This window comes from Vipera ursinii (genome assembly GCF_947247035.1).
Source record: "Vipera ursinii genome assembly, chromosome: 1".
NCBI classification, from domain to species: domain Eukaryota; kingdom Metazoa; phylum Chordata; class Lepidosauria; order Squamata; family Viperidae; genus Vipera; species Vipera ursinii.
Window position 1 is genome coordinate 131,562,270 of NC_139512.1, and position 16,361 is coordinate 131,578,630.

Sequence of the window (16,361 nt, forward strand, 5' to 3'; positions counted from 1 at the left end):
CATCCCATTCAACAATTACGTACCATGCAAAGCTGAAAGCAGTAAAATATGGCAGTTGTTTCTATAATGTTAGCTTTATTTTTTAAAAAATCATCTAGTCATTCTAGGTTTAGAGAAAAGTCAGGATACACTCTGGATAAATACCTCATTCAGGAGTGTTTTAACTCTAATAGTCTAATGCAGAGGTCCCCAACCTTTTGGGCACCAGGGACTGGTTCCGTGCAGAGGATTTTTCACACACTGGAGAGTGTGTGGTTTTGTGTGCTGCCTGCATCTTGCAGATGGGGCTTTGCTTGTTTGTGCGGCCCAGTTGTTGGCATGCCATGGCCCGGTGCTGGTCCACAGACTGGGGGTTGGGGACCCCTGGTCTAATGACCAAGCACATTGTATCTCATTTCTGCACTCTATCAATGTAATGAACGTCTGCTCAAAATTCTTAAGTTACTTCCTTTTTTTCAGTTTTGGCAAGTTTGTGCAGCAAAGACATTACCACTTTAAACCTATTTTACAAACATTTTTAAAGATCAAATTCTGATTTCTACGAGAATCTTTTCCAGTTCCTTTTCTGTATCATTTAGTGCAAATACTGGGGTGTATGTGTGTGCATATACATTCACATGCATTTGCTGTATGTCTTCCATCTGTGACACTTACAAATGAGCAGAATTATCCATTTTAAAAAAGTGGTTTATTGAACATTTGACATTCTGATCCTGGATATCTTCCAATTTCCTTTTATACTTTGTAGAAAAGAGTTTAGAAAAGTCCACAAGTTATAACTTACTTAGTAAAACAATTATTAAAGATAAAGATCACCTAAACAAACATTATCTGGCATTTACTGGCAAATGGCCTTTAATAGGAGTCAACAGTAAATAGTATTTACAATTCTTTTAGCTCAAAGTTGATCTCTAATGTACTGCAGCTACATAGTTTCGAAGGCCTAATTTAATCAGAACCATCATTTTTGAAAGGCAAAGATGATAGTCACTCATTTAGCCCATGAGAAGAGAGTGTTCCACCTTCTGAATATGAGCTGAAATTCCAGGCAAAGGATGGAATAATCAGTGCAAGAAAAATTAAACAATACAACAGCAAAGACAGACACTGGCCGTATATCATGCAAGAAATCTGCAAGAATTCCACATTTGTTGTAGTGAAGGCCAACCATTTTGAAAGGTCCACAGAGATTTATGTTCAGTTCTTTAGCACATTGCTTTTTCCCCCCAGAAGACAACTTCAAATTTCTTCACCAGAGAATTGGGAAAACTGTTGAATGAAATCAGCAAGATAATAGACCTCTAGACAATCTAAACAGGGAAAAACAAACTATTGATTTTACAAAATATTCTCAATGTGAAAACATCAAAAATCCAATCAAGCAAATCTATATTTCTTCAGGTTCATACAATTTAATTTATACAGTCTACAAAACAATACAGGTAGATATGATTTGCTAATTGCAGGTCATCCCTCACCCTGGGAAAGATCTGGAGATACTTCCTAGTAGTAATGTATTATATTCTTCAACTGTGCAAAGTCTAACTGTTCATAAGAGGTAATAATAAAAATGCAAGTTGAATGACAATCTTTTTTTGGTCATGGTAAACATATAAAAGTATATAGTATTAACTTGGCTTGTGAATCTACTGTTTCTATCATAATCTGTCAAGTTAATTATTAAGTACACTCTATTTGGGGTCCTTTTTAATATATTGCACAACTCCCATTGTTCAAAGCAGTCTATGCAAGACTAGCTGGGGTTATGCATTTAGTATGACCCCACCAGATTTGCAAGCTTGTCTAGACTGCCAACATACTGGCTTTTTATTTCCAAGTAAATGACTTGGAAACATCTTCAAAGGTTTTAGAGAAAAACATAGAATAATTAGAGCATTCCTAAATAATCTTACAGCCAGCTGTAAAAACACAAATATAAATAAGAATTAGAGAACCTAGAATTCAATCAAGCATGCAGCTTTATTGAAATAACACTGGTTCTCTCAAAAACGATGGTTCAGTGCAGTGTTTCCATAGGCAATTTGACATCTGTGCATTTCTTAAGCTGACTTTTTTTATTGTTGACAATAATCAACAATTTGGACTGATAATATAGGATATTTAGAAGTAGAAAGTTCATAGGGATGGAGTCAAACATTTTCAGTTTTAAAAATGGTAACTGTCACAAGTTTATGGAACTTAATGTATTGTTATAGTAAAATATTGTGAAACTACATAAACAGAGGACACAAGTTGTTACTGAACAATAGAGAATTAATGCTCTAAACGTACAACAAATCAGATTTACAATTTATTTCATTCATACCATAGGGAAGACTTAGGGTTGAAATCATACAAGCTATATGTCAAAAAAGGAGTATAGGAGCCTCCTGCCACTTTTACCACTATATATGTGCAGATAATGGGCTGATCCTATATTCTTAGCTAAGAATGTACTTTTAAGAAGGATTAAAAACTTACTTTTCTGTAATTTTGAAAAGCAGGAAGTAAATTGAACAGGGCGTTTTGTGTTACAAACTGTGATTAGAAAAACAGAGTTGAGAGATCTCTATGAAAAATTATTTCTAGCTCACAGGAAGGGGCTGAGTCTCCACTGTCATTCATTAAATTGTAATAGTCCAGGCCTCTTTTTAAAAGATGTTGGATAGCCTGCTTCTCAGCAATAAAAGGATCTTACTTTGGTAGAAAATGCACACAGTGCTGGCATGGTTTATAAATATCTTATGTTTGCCAGAGAATATATGGTAAAAGTACTACTTTTAATCGTGGCTTATATATGACAGTGTGAAAAGGCAAATTACTGTATTTGTGTTTATTAGAAAGTGAGGTTCCAGTTGGTACTGGCCTTTGTCCTCCATAGTACAAATATTTCTGGTGATTCAAATTACTCATATGAAGAGCACAATCATGAAAATGCAGGGTATGAACAAAACCCATTCACAGAGCATGTCTTATTCTACTTGGCTATGGAATTTGGTCTCCACCCCCAACCCAGATAAAAATAATGTGATTGGTTGTCTTACTCATTTCAGTGAGACACTTAAAAGATAATGACTGTAACTGGACTAAGGATGTTGGGGCTTAGGAACTGAGTTTTAAATTAAGCAAGTTATCTTTTGCTATTCCATTACTATGGCTAGATGCATTATTTAAAATCCCAACAGATTATAATTTCCCATTTCCAGTACTCAGCATCCATTATCAACTTAATTTGGAGACATCCTCTAGAAAGTGGCAAGCTGTTCTCGAACGCTAATGAGCTGCAATATATTCTCGGGGTATTTGGTTGAGCTGTTGTTCATCATGTTTAATTTTTTCTTACTCTGCTCCATGGAAATGTTAGGTTGTTAAGGTGAAGTCCACTTATTCCATTAAGGAAGAAAAGGAACGTTGCAATAAATTCACACCAATAGGTTAACGTAAAACTTAGGATAGTGATGTAGTCCCTCAGAAGGATTAGGAAGCTCACCATTCCAGCTGATGACAGTAGAAATGAGACAAGAATGAGGATGGAGCCCATGGACCATTTTCTCCTTGAGTTGATATCTTCGCAGACTTGAGAGACCATGAGAAGTTCCAGGCCAAAGATTGCAACAACAACAGCAAAAGACACTGTGCTTCTTATTAAGATCATTCCTATGCTTATCCCTCTGATATTGGTCAAAGCGAGGTCAGTGGTACATTTCAAGGTGCTGTTGCTTCCGAGGGTACAGAAATGCCACAGCCCATAGAGTTTTCCTTTTGTAAAAAGCCAATGGCCATCACATACTGCAATGGATAACAGAACAATAGCAATTGCAACACAGAGGATAATTAAGCTCCTGATAAAGGTCTCAAAGAATGATTTCTTTGGTCTTCTACGAGTAAGTAACCACTGGGTCTTCAGGAGAATTTCCCAAAGAAGGAACAGGAAAAAGAAAAAGAAACAAACCTTTAGTTCAGGTGGAACAGAGCGTTTTTTTTTGTTAAGAGCTGCATTGCCTTGGGATTATCTTTTGAAAGCCACAGTTCCTGTGATGGCTGGAACCAAGACAGGGAGTAGATGTGCAGCCAAACCCCAAAGGGAGTCAAAGCCATGTATATTCTACCAATAAAGGAGAATATTTGTAGCTCAGAGTTGGAATCGGGGTCCTCGGTGCTCTCTTGGTTGTTTTCTTGTGCACTGTTATGATACTTACTTTGGGTAATGAAACATCTGCAAGAAGACAACCAAGCTCAGAGAACACCAAGGACCCTACATGCATATTCACTTTCTAATGTCCCCTTTTCTCTGATTCTTTATTTTTCTTTCTTTCTTTCTCTCTGTCCCTTGTTGGTGGCAGGGCACCATACTCTTTAGCAAAGATATAAATTGCTCACTTGGTAAGTTTCTGAAAACAACAAACCATGACTTTTGGCATGCCAATTAATACTATCAGTGAAGTCAATTAAATATACTTTAAAGACCCTTTATACACAATTGATCTGAGAGTGCCTTGGGAAGAATGCATTCTGTTTAAACAATGTATTCCATGAATTCTATAGAATAAAAAACCTAGCAAATGTTCCATTAATTTTTCTATGGAAATGTAATATTTGGAAATAAAGAACATTATCTGTCATTTGTCATTGCCAAGGAAATTAAACCAAAACAGTCATTTTAACGTGACTTCCTTCTTTGAATTTTTTGTACGCACATCCTGACAGGCCAACTATTCAAAGAAGTCTCAAGAAACAACTTTTAATACCAGAGGATATAGCTAGCAGCACACATTTTGCAAAGAGAGCCGAGACTGATTCTCGACACTCAGAGGAAATCCCCCTTACCCCACTACAAAATAGAGTTTTAAACTCTCTGTGGGTAGCACAGATCAAATCTATTTCCCTAAATGGATTTGTCTTATTTTCAGGCAGGCATTTCTGATTCACACGGTTGCACTACCTGCTTGGCTTAAGACTCTGCTACAAATATCCCAAGGAAACATTCTAGCTTGACTCTCAGAGACTTAATCTGCCCACCCAGTTTGGCCTGCAGAGCCTCACACAGGACCATTGCTTTCCCCCTACAACCTCGAGGAAGAATAACTGCACAGAGGCAAAACTGGGAAAAAGAGAGTTGGCACCATCCAACTCACTTTTGTCCGTCTGCTGCTTTTCCCCACTGAAAGGGAACAACAGGAAATAAGGCTGCAGGATTAGACATGTTTTGCCTTTACTGTATCTTTCCTCATCACAACAATATCAAGCTTCGACTTTCACCTCTTGTGGAAATAACCTCAGTACATTCTGAGTCCCAGCAGTTTTGACTATCTCACGTATGCACAAGGGTCACAGCCTTTCCACCCTGGTGTCCTCCAACTGTGCATATTTATTTCACTTACAGTAGGACTTTCTCCATTTTTAATCCATAACAGCTACCTTGTGAGGTAGGTTGAGCTGAGAGACAGTGGCAGATGCAGAATCGCCCAATAGGTTTCTTTGGCTAGAAAATATCAGAACCTGGATCTCCCTGGTTCTAGTCCAACAGTTTGACCACTATACTGCGCTGGGTCTTGGTTTTCTCTGGCATTAAAAAGTAGTTAACCATAAAGGGACAAATATAAAGTACGAAACCATAGCCCTTGTTATAATGCTTGCGGGCAGAGCCAAAGAAGCAATCCTTCATTCACTATTTTTCAATTGCTTTCCCTCATCTGCATAATCTGCCCAGTTCGCTCCCACAGAGTTGGCCTCCTCAGGGTGCCGTCGGCCAGGCAATGCCGGCTGGTGACCCCAGGGGGAGAGCCTTCTCTGTGGGCGCGCCGACCCTCTGGAATGAACTGCCCCCGGAGCTGCAGACGGCCCCTGACCTTCGATCCTTCCGCCGTGACCTGAAGACATGGTTATTCCAACAAGCGGGCCTGGACTGACCATAGTTTTTAATTTGGTTTTTATTGTGTTAAATTGTCATATAATTATTGTATTTATTGTTTAATTCTTTTTAAAATTTTCTATTTTATGTTTTTAATTTTTATTGTTGTGCGCCGCCCTGAGTCCTTAGGGAGAAGGGCGGCATATAAATTTAATTAATTAAATAAATAATACTGTATTGTACTCATTTTGTAATACAGGTTTGTCCTCAACTTTCAGCCACAATTGAGCCCCATATCTCCACTGCTAAACAAGATGGATACTTTGCCCTGTTTTATGTTCTTTCTTGCCACACTTGTTAAGTGAATCACTGCATGTATGATTAAGTTAGTAACAATTTGGCTTCCCCATTGACTTTGCTTGTCAGGTCGCAAAAAGGGGTCACATGACTTCAGGACAACGCAATCATCATGTATGCCAGTTGCCAAGCATCCGAATTTTGATCACGTGACCATGGGGCTGCTGCAATGGTTATAAGTCACTTTTTTCAGTGCTGTTGTAACTTTGAACGGTCACTAAACAAATGGTTGTAAGTTGTGGACTACCTGTATTCTTTATTTTTTACAAGCAACAGGCAGGAAAGACCTTAATTCCGAAGGACTTTAGTCTGACAGGACAGGGAACAACCCCCCCCCAAAGAAGAAAATAGAGTTAGAATAGCAAGAAATAGGTATCCCCCACCCCCACCTCATGTGGTTTTGCTCATAACATAGCAGTAGTGAGGCGAAGAGAAAAATTTCAGAACAGGTGGGTTTGAGGAACTGTTTTTTTTTAAAAAAAAAATAGTGTCTGGCATCAGGGACATCAAGGGAGAATTCATTTCAAAAGGTCCAGGATCAATGGAGTTGTAGAGAGTAATGGCGCCAGGAAGAGATGTGCTGGAATATCAGCATGGAGAGATGAAGCAACAGAAGGCTTTACAAGGATAAGGAACCCTTGCAAGATCTATATGGACGACGCTTCTGAGTCTGCTGCTCAGTAGGCAATTCACTCACTCCAGGTCTAGCACCACTTGATCATGGATGCTCTCTTGGTGGACATTTTTGAAGTCATCCAGGTATCATGTTTTTTTTTTAAAGCAAATGATCCTTAAAACAACTGTGGGGATTTACTTATCCTATCGTCTTCTGCTTTTTTTCTTACTTTCATCAGATAGCTAAGTAGGGGTTTAGCTCTGAATAACTTGGGACTTATTTCCAGCTAAAATTAATTCTCTTTTTGGCATTAACATTGACTGAGATTTATTTCACCGTTATGATGTTCATATGACCCCCTAATACCCTCTTTGACCCAGTTAAACATGCTATGTGAACACGGGCTGAAGGGAAGATACCAGATTCTAAAACTTCAGTGAGCTAAATGGCTGATAGACACAGGTGAATGAAAACAACTGAAGACCAAGAGAAACAAGCAGCACTAATTAGCAATGACCAAACTTTGCACATACACACATATGTGTACACACACATATACACGTGTATGTATATATATGTATATATGTATGTGTACATATATATGCATGTACATATATATGCATGTATATATATGTGTGTATATATGTATGTGTACATATGCATATGTACGTGGAAATGTATATGTATGTATGTATGTGTGTGTGTATGTATATGTGTATATGTATGTATGCAATGGATGGAAACTAATCAAGGAGAGAAGCAACCTAGAACTAAGGAGAAACTTCCTGACAGAACAATTAACCAGTGGAACAACCTGCCTCCAGAAGCTGTGAATGCTCCAACACTGGAAGTTTTTAAGAAGAGACTGGACAGCCATTTGTCCGAAATGGTATAAGGCTTCCTGCCTGAGCAGGAGGGTGGACTAGATGACCTCCAAGGTCCCTTCCAACATCATCATCATTATGTGTGTGTATATATATATATGTGTGTGTGTGTGTGTATGTGTATATGTATATATGTATGTATATATGTATACACACACAAACACACACACACACATATATGTGTGTGTGTATGTGTGTATGCACTGTCAAAAAATAAGAAAAAGAGATAAGAGACTGCATTTCACTTAGGACAAAATAGAAGATAAAGAAGCAATACCCACTATAGCAAAATGGGTATTCAGTAGCTCTCCAGATATTGCTCAATTAAAACTTCCCCAATTCCCAATCATCATGGTCAATTATGAGGAATGCTGGGAACTGAAGGTCAGCAATATTTGGAGGACTAATGATTTATCATCCTTGCATTTAAAGGTATTGAAAACTCTTAATATACATCATAAATGCTAAAGATTAGAGAAATATATCTCAAGTTAATCAGCACTGTCCCATTTCTGAGAAATTTAGCTCTAAAAGTATTGACTAAGAAATATTCCGATTTCCTTCTCTGAATTGTCATTCCTGTGGCGCAATTTGTTTTGAAAATCCTTCTTGTACAAGCCTTGCTGTGTATGAGCTAGTTTTGCTGAAACATCAGTAATAACATGCCAGCAAAAGACAGATTTGCTAATCTTTGTAAACAACTCGTTGCATGCTAAGAAAAAAGAAGGAAACTGAGAAAATTGAGTTACTTTGCTTCTTGGATGCCCCCACCTTTGAAAAAAAAAAGAGAAAGAATATGGAGCATAACTTATTTAATTTGTTCCAAGCTACTTATCGATTGTTATAGGAGGCATCTGTGCTTGCTTCTGTGTAATGAAGTAACATGTTCCATCTCTCTGCGTTAGTATGATTCCTTTCTTATCTGTGTTTGTGTAATGTCTGCATGACTCTGTGTGTGTGTGTGTGTGTGCACATACTCTCCTCATGTGACTATGAGAGAAAAGGAAAAATGGCTTAGAATGCAATAGTTGCAATCTTTGAAAATACCCAAATGATTATCCATAAGGATGCACAGGCAGTTTGTTCTTTTTCCTGGACTATTTTTCTTTGCAGTCTTTGGCCAACTCTGGCCCATTTTCAAACTCCACCTTCTTTGGTTGGCTTCCCCTCTTAAGATTTAGTCTAACCGTTCAATGTTTGGGCAGATATCCTCTTGATAAGCAGATAGACAAAAGTCCTGAATCTTTCTACAGTATTTCTTTCCAACCTTCTGTTGTGTTGGAAACATTTCACTTTGCTTATGCTTCACCTCACCCCATCAGTTGGATTTGCATGTTTTTATTTGAATTCCCCTCAGATTATCAGGCTGATGCATATAGGTTGATGTGTGTCTCTCTCTCCCCCCCCTCCCGCATGTGTCTTTGAGTATGTAAGCCCTGGGAAACACAGGGCAGGCTGTAAATGCTTCTTTCTAAACCACGCAACCTTCCATCTTGAAAGAGAGGAGGCCTAGTGTTGTTTGGCTTAATTGCTCTGCCCTGGGTCACATGACTAGGAGAGGAGGTTAAGAATGGACCTTAAACAACAGCATTCTCAGCTGCCCCTCCTATAGGGACTATATAGGGGATCTTTTTCCCGGAAAGTTTTTCATCCAAGCAGATCTGCTTTCCTTTTTTTTTTTTTTTTTGAAAAGTAGTATTTCTTTTGCCAGCTTCTCCCATCACGCCCACCCATTTTTTATCTCGTTCGGTTCACTTTGGGGAGAATCACCCAACAAACGGATATGGATGGCCAGACCGTCTGAATGCAAAAATCTTCATATAATAACTAAAACTATCTGTGGAACCAGAGAGAAAAAAAAAGAGTACTGGCACTCTTTACTTGAAGCCCCCTCTTCAAACGTGGTTTTCTCCCCCAACCCCGCACAGCCCTAAAACCCATCTCAAAGCCGTGCAACCACCCATTTGCCGACCAAAAGTGAGACATTCGTCATCCCTGGGCGATTGTATATCTCCGAAGGCAGATTTAAAAGTCAACTTCTGGGGAGTGGGAAAGAGGACAGATTGCACGATAAAAGACTTCCAATTTTCCCTTATTGGAGCGTTGGGGTATTGGGGAAACTCGTGTCTAAAAGAGAAAATGCAAGAGTCAGGATTTATGATTTGGGGGTGCAAGGGCTTCCTCCCCCCCCGCACCCCGCGCTTCGAGAGAAAATTTTTTTTAAAAAAAGCAACAGGTGAGAGAGAAGTCCGCCAAGCGCCCCAGAGGAACCGTTCCGCCTGTAGGACGAAGAGCCGACACGGGAGAGAAAGGGAGAACAAAGGACCGGCCGGCACAAGGCTTCCAGGGATGGGAAACCCCCCACCCCAACTCCCCAATCTCGCTCCCCGGTCCCAACAAGCGCCCCTTCCGCCCCCGGGACGCGGCCCTCTCCCCTGCCGCCCCCCAGCTTACCTGCGCTGCTATGGCTGTCATGGTGACTCGAGCTCCCGGCGGAGGAGGAAACCAGAGGGGAACTTCGCTCCGCTTTGTTCCCGGCGCTGGCGGGAAAAGTCTTCCGCGGCCCTTCCGCGCGCCCCCCCCCCTTCAGAGCCAGGCGGCTTCGGGCAAGAGATGTGAACAGAGCGGCCCCCCGGGCAACATCCCCGGGGAGGCGGGCAAGCCGGGCGGCGGAGCGCCCTTTTAAGTTTCCCCTCCGGCTGAGTCAGCAGCCCAGCGGCTCCGGGAGGGGGAGGAGTGCGGAAGCGGGAGGAGGGCAAAGCGGCGGCGGGAGGGGGGTTGTGTGTGTGGGTGTGTGGGTGTGGGTGTGTGTGTGCGAGTACTCCGGACAAACAAGGCGCGCCGGGAAGGGCCGCTGCCTGCTGAGCCGACCTCGCGAAATTGAGGGGAGGTCGATACTTAAGCAAGACCCCCCCCTCTTTTGCCCCCCGCGCGCTTTTTCCAAGAAGGCGGTGCTCTCTCTCTCTCTCCCTCTCTCTCTCTCTCTCCCTCCCTCTCTCTCTCTCTCTCCCTCTCCCTCTCCCAGCGGGACCACACCAGTTCCTTCCTGAACCCGAGATTTGCTAGGTTCGCACAGCGCTGGGCTAGAAAGAGAGCGTGTTGACCAGCTGCACGGTTGCCCCAGTTTGAGTTAATGTAAGGGTGGCGGCTGCTTTGGGGTTAGCGCAGGGCTCTTCAAACTTGGCCCTTTTATGACTTGTGGACTTCAACTCCTAGAATTCCTCAGCCAGGCACGCTGGCTGAGGAATTCTGGGAGTTGAAGTCCACAAGTCATAAAAGGGCCAAGTTTGAAGACAACTGGGTTAGCGGGTCAGTGGGTCGCTCAGACATCGAGTTTGTGCTGCTGCGTTGTCAGTGGATTACAGACAGGAGTGGAACTCGGCAACCTGAATTAACCCAATCGCTTGAGCTTGCACAAGCGCCCTGCCAGCTAATCGCACTGTGTGGGTTAGGCACAATAGGCTGCCACGAAGAAAACAAACAAAAAAATTTGGGCAAAGTTAAAACTCATCAGGATTAATCCCTGATGGTTTATGCAAATCCAGGCAGGATGCTGCCAACGCCTGAGTAGCATCTTTTATTTCCTGGATCCCACTAAACGCCTGGGAAGAATTGCAGGGCGGTGACGGACGCCCACTGCTTATCCTTTAAAAGCAGATGAAGAAGAGGGTTAAAGGCCAGAAGAATAAGTCCACAACCCCTCTCCCCCTCCCCCCAAAAGTTTTCATCTTCTTGTAGTCAGACTCGGCTACTTGTAATCATATAATCAATGTATGTTGACTTTCTGGTGACAAAGCCAAACACTTCCAAAACAAGAAGGTCACTAAAGAGATAAAGAGTTTACTGTTCATCTTGCCATCCAGTGATTGTCAGTTTTCCAGACCGGTTTTGGTAGCCCCATCCCAATTGTAGATTAATTGGAACATGTAGGAAAATTTTTGCTTTTTAACTGTAATCAGTGACTGGGTTGTGTGAGTCTCTGAAGCACAACCCGGTTTGTTTTTTTGTTTAATAAGCTGTTTTGTGTAAACCCAGCCTTTCTGGTTAATTTCTGGGTTAGTGTGTTGCACAAGACAGGAAATTGGAGTAATTAAAATATGATAAGGATATCGCCTGCTCGGCCCTATCCTGCTGATCCAAAATACTATACTTTATTCTTTTTCTTGTATATCCATTATAGGACGTTGGCGATCATGTTGGCGATCCTGTTTTTATCAGCGGCCACACAAAAAAGTCCAAACCAATCCCTTAGATTTTGAAGCCATGATGTTCTTCTTCTGCATGGGCCTCATTTGCCATTCAATCTTTCCCTTGGAGGATTAAATGGAGTATGCCGTATTTTTCTGGGTGTCACATCACATGTCTGAAATATTCTAACTTTAGTTTTTTAATTGTTTTGATGATTTCCCTTGGCTTTCCCAGGCAGCTTATCACCTCCTCATCTCTGATCTTGTCAACCCAGTTTATACGTAACAGTCCTAGAACAAACACAGTCCCAGGATTTGAGATGTATTTTGGGTGTAGATCCAAGAACATCTACTGCAGCAGTTAGAGCTGAATTGGGAATTCGTACAATTCATGCACTATCCAAAATTAGAGCATATAACTACTGGTGCAAAGTTAATGAAATGGAGACTGATAGACTCCCCAAGTTATGTCTACTAGAGCAAATAAAATTACAATCACAAATCTCCTGGATCACCAAACAAACAAATTTTGTAAGAAGTTGTGGCCTTCCTGTCTCTTGCTTAACAGGAGAACAACTCAGTTGCCCAAAGAATTAAGGATATAGAGGCACAAAATGATATAGCTATACTTAGTAAGGTGTGTAACTTGAAATGACTGAGTAAATACAAACATACTTTTCAAGTAGATAGCTATTTGAAGTTAGAACTGCCAAAACATCTTAGGGAGATATTTACCCAAGCGAGTTGCGAACAGCTTGACACAATGGTCAGATATGGGAGATTTCATTCTATACCCTACAATGAGCGCCTCTGCATTTGCGCTCATTCTATTTGACTGTTGCCTGTATAAGAGGGTGAGAGATAGATATCTTGGTCTATATACCAAATGAATGACCCATTGGGATCCCCATATCAAAACAACTTACCTTATGTCCAGCCAGAACCTGAAAATAACATTTAACGCAGCACAGTACTTAAACAAAATGGTTCAGTTGAGATCTGCATATGTGGGACTGATTGGGGTAGATTGCAAGGGTGACTCCAAAATATAATTTTATCATATTTTACCTATATCTTAAATTATTGTACTCTATTACAATTTCATTTTAGATGGTATTTTATTCCAATTTTATCTTAAATTGTATTTTATTCCAATTCCATTTTAAATTGTATTTTATCAAATTCCATTTTAAATTGCTTTTATCAGATTTTAGTAATAATTTGTTGCTGGAACTTTACACTTTGATATGGCCCAAGGGCTAATCAATAAAGACTTATTATTAATAACCCACCTGGAGCTGAGGGATCAACAAGGTTACGTAACAGCCACCTGTAAATCCACATTTCAAATGGTTCTAGTCTCTTCAGGTGGCCTTCTGTCAGAGACCAAATCTCTACTTCATAGGTAAAGGTAAAGGTTTCCCCGCACATGCGTGCTAGTCGTTTCCGACTCTAGGGGCCGGTGCTCATCTCCGTTTCAAAGCCAAAGAGCCAGCGCTTGTCCGAGGATGTCTCCGTGGTCATGTGGCTGGCATGACTAGACACCAAAGGCGCACGGAACACCTTCCCACCGTAGTGGTCCCTATTTTTCTACTTGCATTTTTATGTGCTTTTGAACTGCTAGGTTGGCAGAAGCTGGGATGAGTAACAGGCGCTCTGCTACGCAGCACTTGGGATTCGACCCACCAAACTGCCTATCTTCTGATCGACAAGCTCAGTGTCCTAAGCCACTGACCCACCGCGTCCCTTCTACTCCATAGAGCAGGATAGAAAAAAAAATATAACACCTGACAAGCCTGATTTTCAATTTTAGGCTTATGTCATGACTGCAGAAGACCTTTTTCATTTTGAAGAATGCTGTTTGAGCTTTCTCTATCCTTGTCTTTACTTCAATGGACATGTCCCAGCTTTCATGTAAATTAGTATACCCACCCTGCAAAATTAGATTGTATAAAGACCCATTTCTCAGTCACTGCAGTACACATTGGAATGTGCTGAAGTTCGTATGACATTTTAGTAGTGGGATGTGTGGCATTGACTCATGGCCAGGAGAAGCAAAGAAAATGCCACAAACCTGGTATTCAATAATGATCAGACAAATTTCCATTTTTATCAACTGCAGTACCATCCTGAGCACTTCTTGCAGTATATGTAAAGATTTACTAACAGGAAGGAGGAGTTCACCTAATACGTATAATACATCTTTAGCCTATGTTGTTTGAGCCCAGACTTTCTGATTTGTAAACCGCAGGTTATGGCTAAGCATGTTATATAAACCTAATCAATTACAATTTATTGAGCAAATGTACGGCAAAATCAGTGCTTTTTTTGTAAAAGAAAAAGGTGCCGGAACTCACACGTCATACAACACGCCTTGCCTACCCTACAAGGTTCCATCCAAAAAAGATGCCGGAACTCCGTTCTGAGCGTTCTATGAGAAAAAAAGCCCTGGGCAAAATAAACCATAGCTTAGCATTATGTGTAAATCTAGCCAGAGTTTAATATCTGGCCTCAAATTTTGCTGTTGGTGTGATTTGTGTGGTACACTGAATCATATATTGCCTACAAGAATTGGATTCACACCACATCTGAGTCAAAACTAATCTTATGTAAAAGGAGAGGAGAATGTAAGCCGAGACCCCTAATTTTACCCCCCAAAAATGGAAAAAGTTGGTGACTCGAGTATAAGCCGAGGCTGGGAAATGCAGCAGCTCACCTTATGCTCCTCTCCAGAGATCTTCCCTCAGCAGCGGCCGGCAAAGTAGCTCGCACGCGAAACAAGCCCGGCAGAGGAGCCGGAGCGGCGAGCAGAGGCGCCCGGCCCAGATCCTGCAAGGCCCGGCCGAGACGTGCCCCCAGCAGCGGAGCTGCTCCGGCTCCTCTGCCGGGCTTGTTTTGCATGTGAGCTACTTTGCCTGACGCTGAGAAGACCCGCTTGGGCACTCGGGTTGTTGTCAGTCTCCGCAGGCCCTTCTCGTTTCCAGGAACGTCAAGCGCGCTTGGCTCCCCACCCCCACGGCAGGGCAGGGCAGGGCAGAGACTTGCTCGCCCTTCTGACGGCCCTGAAGAGAAACGAAGGGCTTGCAAACTCCCCGTGAGAAGCTGGGCGAAGCACGCAGCTGGGCGAGTGTGTGCCTGCACGCGTATTTACGAAAGAAACGCTCCGAGAGTTCTTCTTTCTCCGCCCCCTTGGGGGGAACTCTAGCGACTGCTGTAGCCGCGCTTCTCTTCTCGGCTCCGAAAATAGGGATTTCTACTCTCTCTCTCTCTCTCTCTCCCCTCCCCACCCCGCTTTCTCCTGCCTCTTCGATTGCGACAATAAAAGGGCGAAGGGTGCGCTGGTTTCTTCCTCCTTCCTCCCCCCTCCCCTCCCCTCCCCTCCCCAATTGTCAGGTGAGGCAGCTGGAGGTCTGGCCGGGAGATTGTAGCCGTTTTGAAACGCCGCGTCTTGAAACGCCCCATCAGCTGATTTTCGGGTGGAAGAGCCGCGGCTTGAATCTGTTTGCATCTGCCTGAATTAGACCGAAACGGCCTGAATTTGACCAGAGTTGCTTTGTAATGGCTGGAGGAACTGCAGAGGAGGTCTTGCCGGGAGATTGTGGCCGTTTTGAAACGCCGCGGCTTGAAACGCCCGATCAGCTGATTTTCGGGGCGGAAAGAGCCACGGCTTGAATCTGCTTGTATTTGTTTGAACTTAACCAGAAACGGCTCTTAATGGCTGGAGGAACTGCGGAGGGAGTGAATGCTCCAGCCTGGAATATTTGGAAAGGCTGGGGGAACCGGCTGAACTGCAGCTTAAGCGACTGTTGCCGGAGGAGCCATGGCTTGAAACGCCCTAGTTTTGGGGCAGCGTTTGCTTGTTCCGGGTAGAAAAAACGCTGTCGACCCCGGCATCTTTTGCGGGGATTTCCCATTTCCCGTTGCGAAACCAGCCGAGCCCAAGTCCACCCTTTCTTTTTTTTCCACGGCACGCTCGGTGCCTTTCCCACGATCGTGTCTCCTTCAGATCTTACGCAAGCTTCCTCGATTTCCTGGTGTGTGTGTGTGTGTGTGTGTGTGTGTGTGTGTTTCTTTCTTATTCCTCCCTTCTCTGGTGGTTGGAAAGGCGTGTGACGCGCTTCGACAACAACTCTGCTGGCTCTCTCGGTGGGAACCTCCCATCCTCTATATACCCCCATTTCGGCTGCTTCGCAAACTGCTTCCTCCACCCCACCCCACCCCACCTCACCCCTCCCCGCAAAAGATGCCGGGGTCGACAGCGTTTTTTCTACCCGGAACAAGCAAACACGCAGGCAACCCTGCACTATTCAGCTCAGTGAAGTCACGCTTGGTTAAAAAACAGATTTAATAATAATAATAATAAGAAGAAGAAGTTGGGCTGATCAAATGTTTCAATAATGACTGAAGGAGAGCTGCTTGTACCTTGGTCTTTGTGCTGGTGTCTTGACATGCCAATACACTAGTAT

General features: G+C 42.5%; 1 protein-coding gene across 3 annotated transcripts; it reads right to left on the reverse strand.

Annotated features, from left to right (window-relative positions):
• Positions 1-670: 670 nt before the first annotated feature.
• On the reverse strand, positions 671-10,389 carry TMEM37 (transmembrane protein 37). 3 transcript variants are annotated; one of them, XM_083349619.1, is made up of 3 exons: positions 10,163-10,389; positions 3,491-3,901; positions 671-1,269 (listed from the first exon to the last, which is right to left on the reverse strand). In XM_083349619.1, exons 1-3 carry the CDS (start codon positions 10,181-10,183, stop codon positions 1,240-1,242), a joined length of 462 nt encoding a protein of 153 aa, XP_083205745.1. In that variant the 5' UTR covers positions 10,184-10,389; the 3' UTR covers positions 671-1,239. The 3 variants fall into 3 exon arrangements, with proteins under 3 accessions (XP_083205745.1, XP_083205746.1, XP_083205744.1); XM_083349620.1 differs by having other exon boundaries at positions 671-1,310; XM_083349618.1 differs by having other exon boundaries at positions 671-3,901.
• Positions 10,390-16,361: the final 5,972 nt, after the last annotated feature.

What these genes read in the sequence shown, in the direction of transcription:
- TMEM37 (XM_083349618.1), bottom strand. Translation starts at nt 10,183, where the DNA reads ATGACAGCCATAGCAGCGCAG. An exon ending in TGACAGCCATAGCAGCGCAG is followed by an intron (nt 3,902 to 10,162) that starts GTAAGCTGGGGG and finishes ATTCTCCTGAAG; the next exon opens with ACCCAGTGGTTACTTACTCG.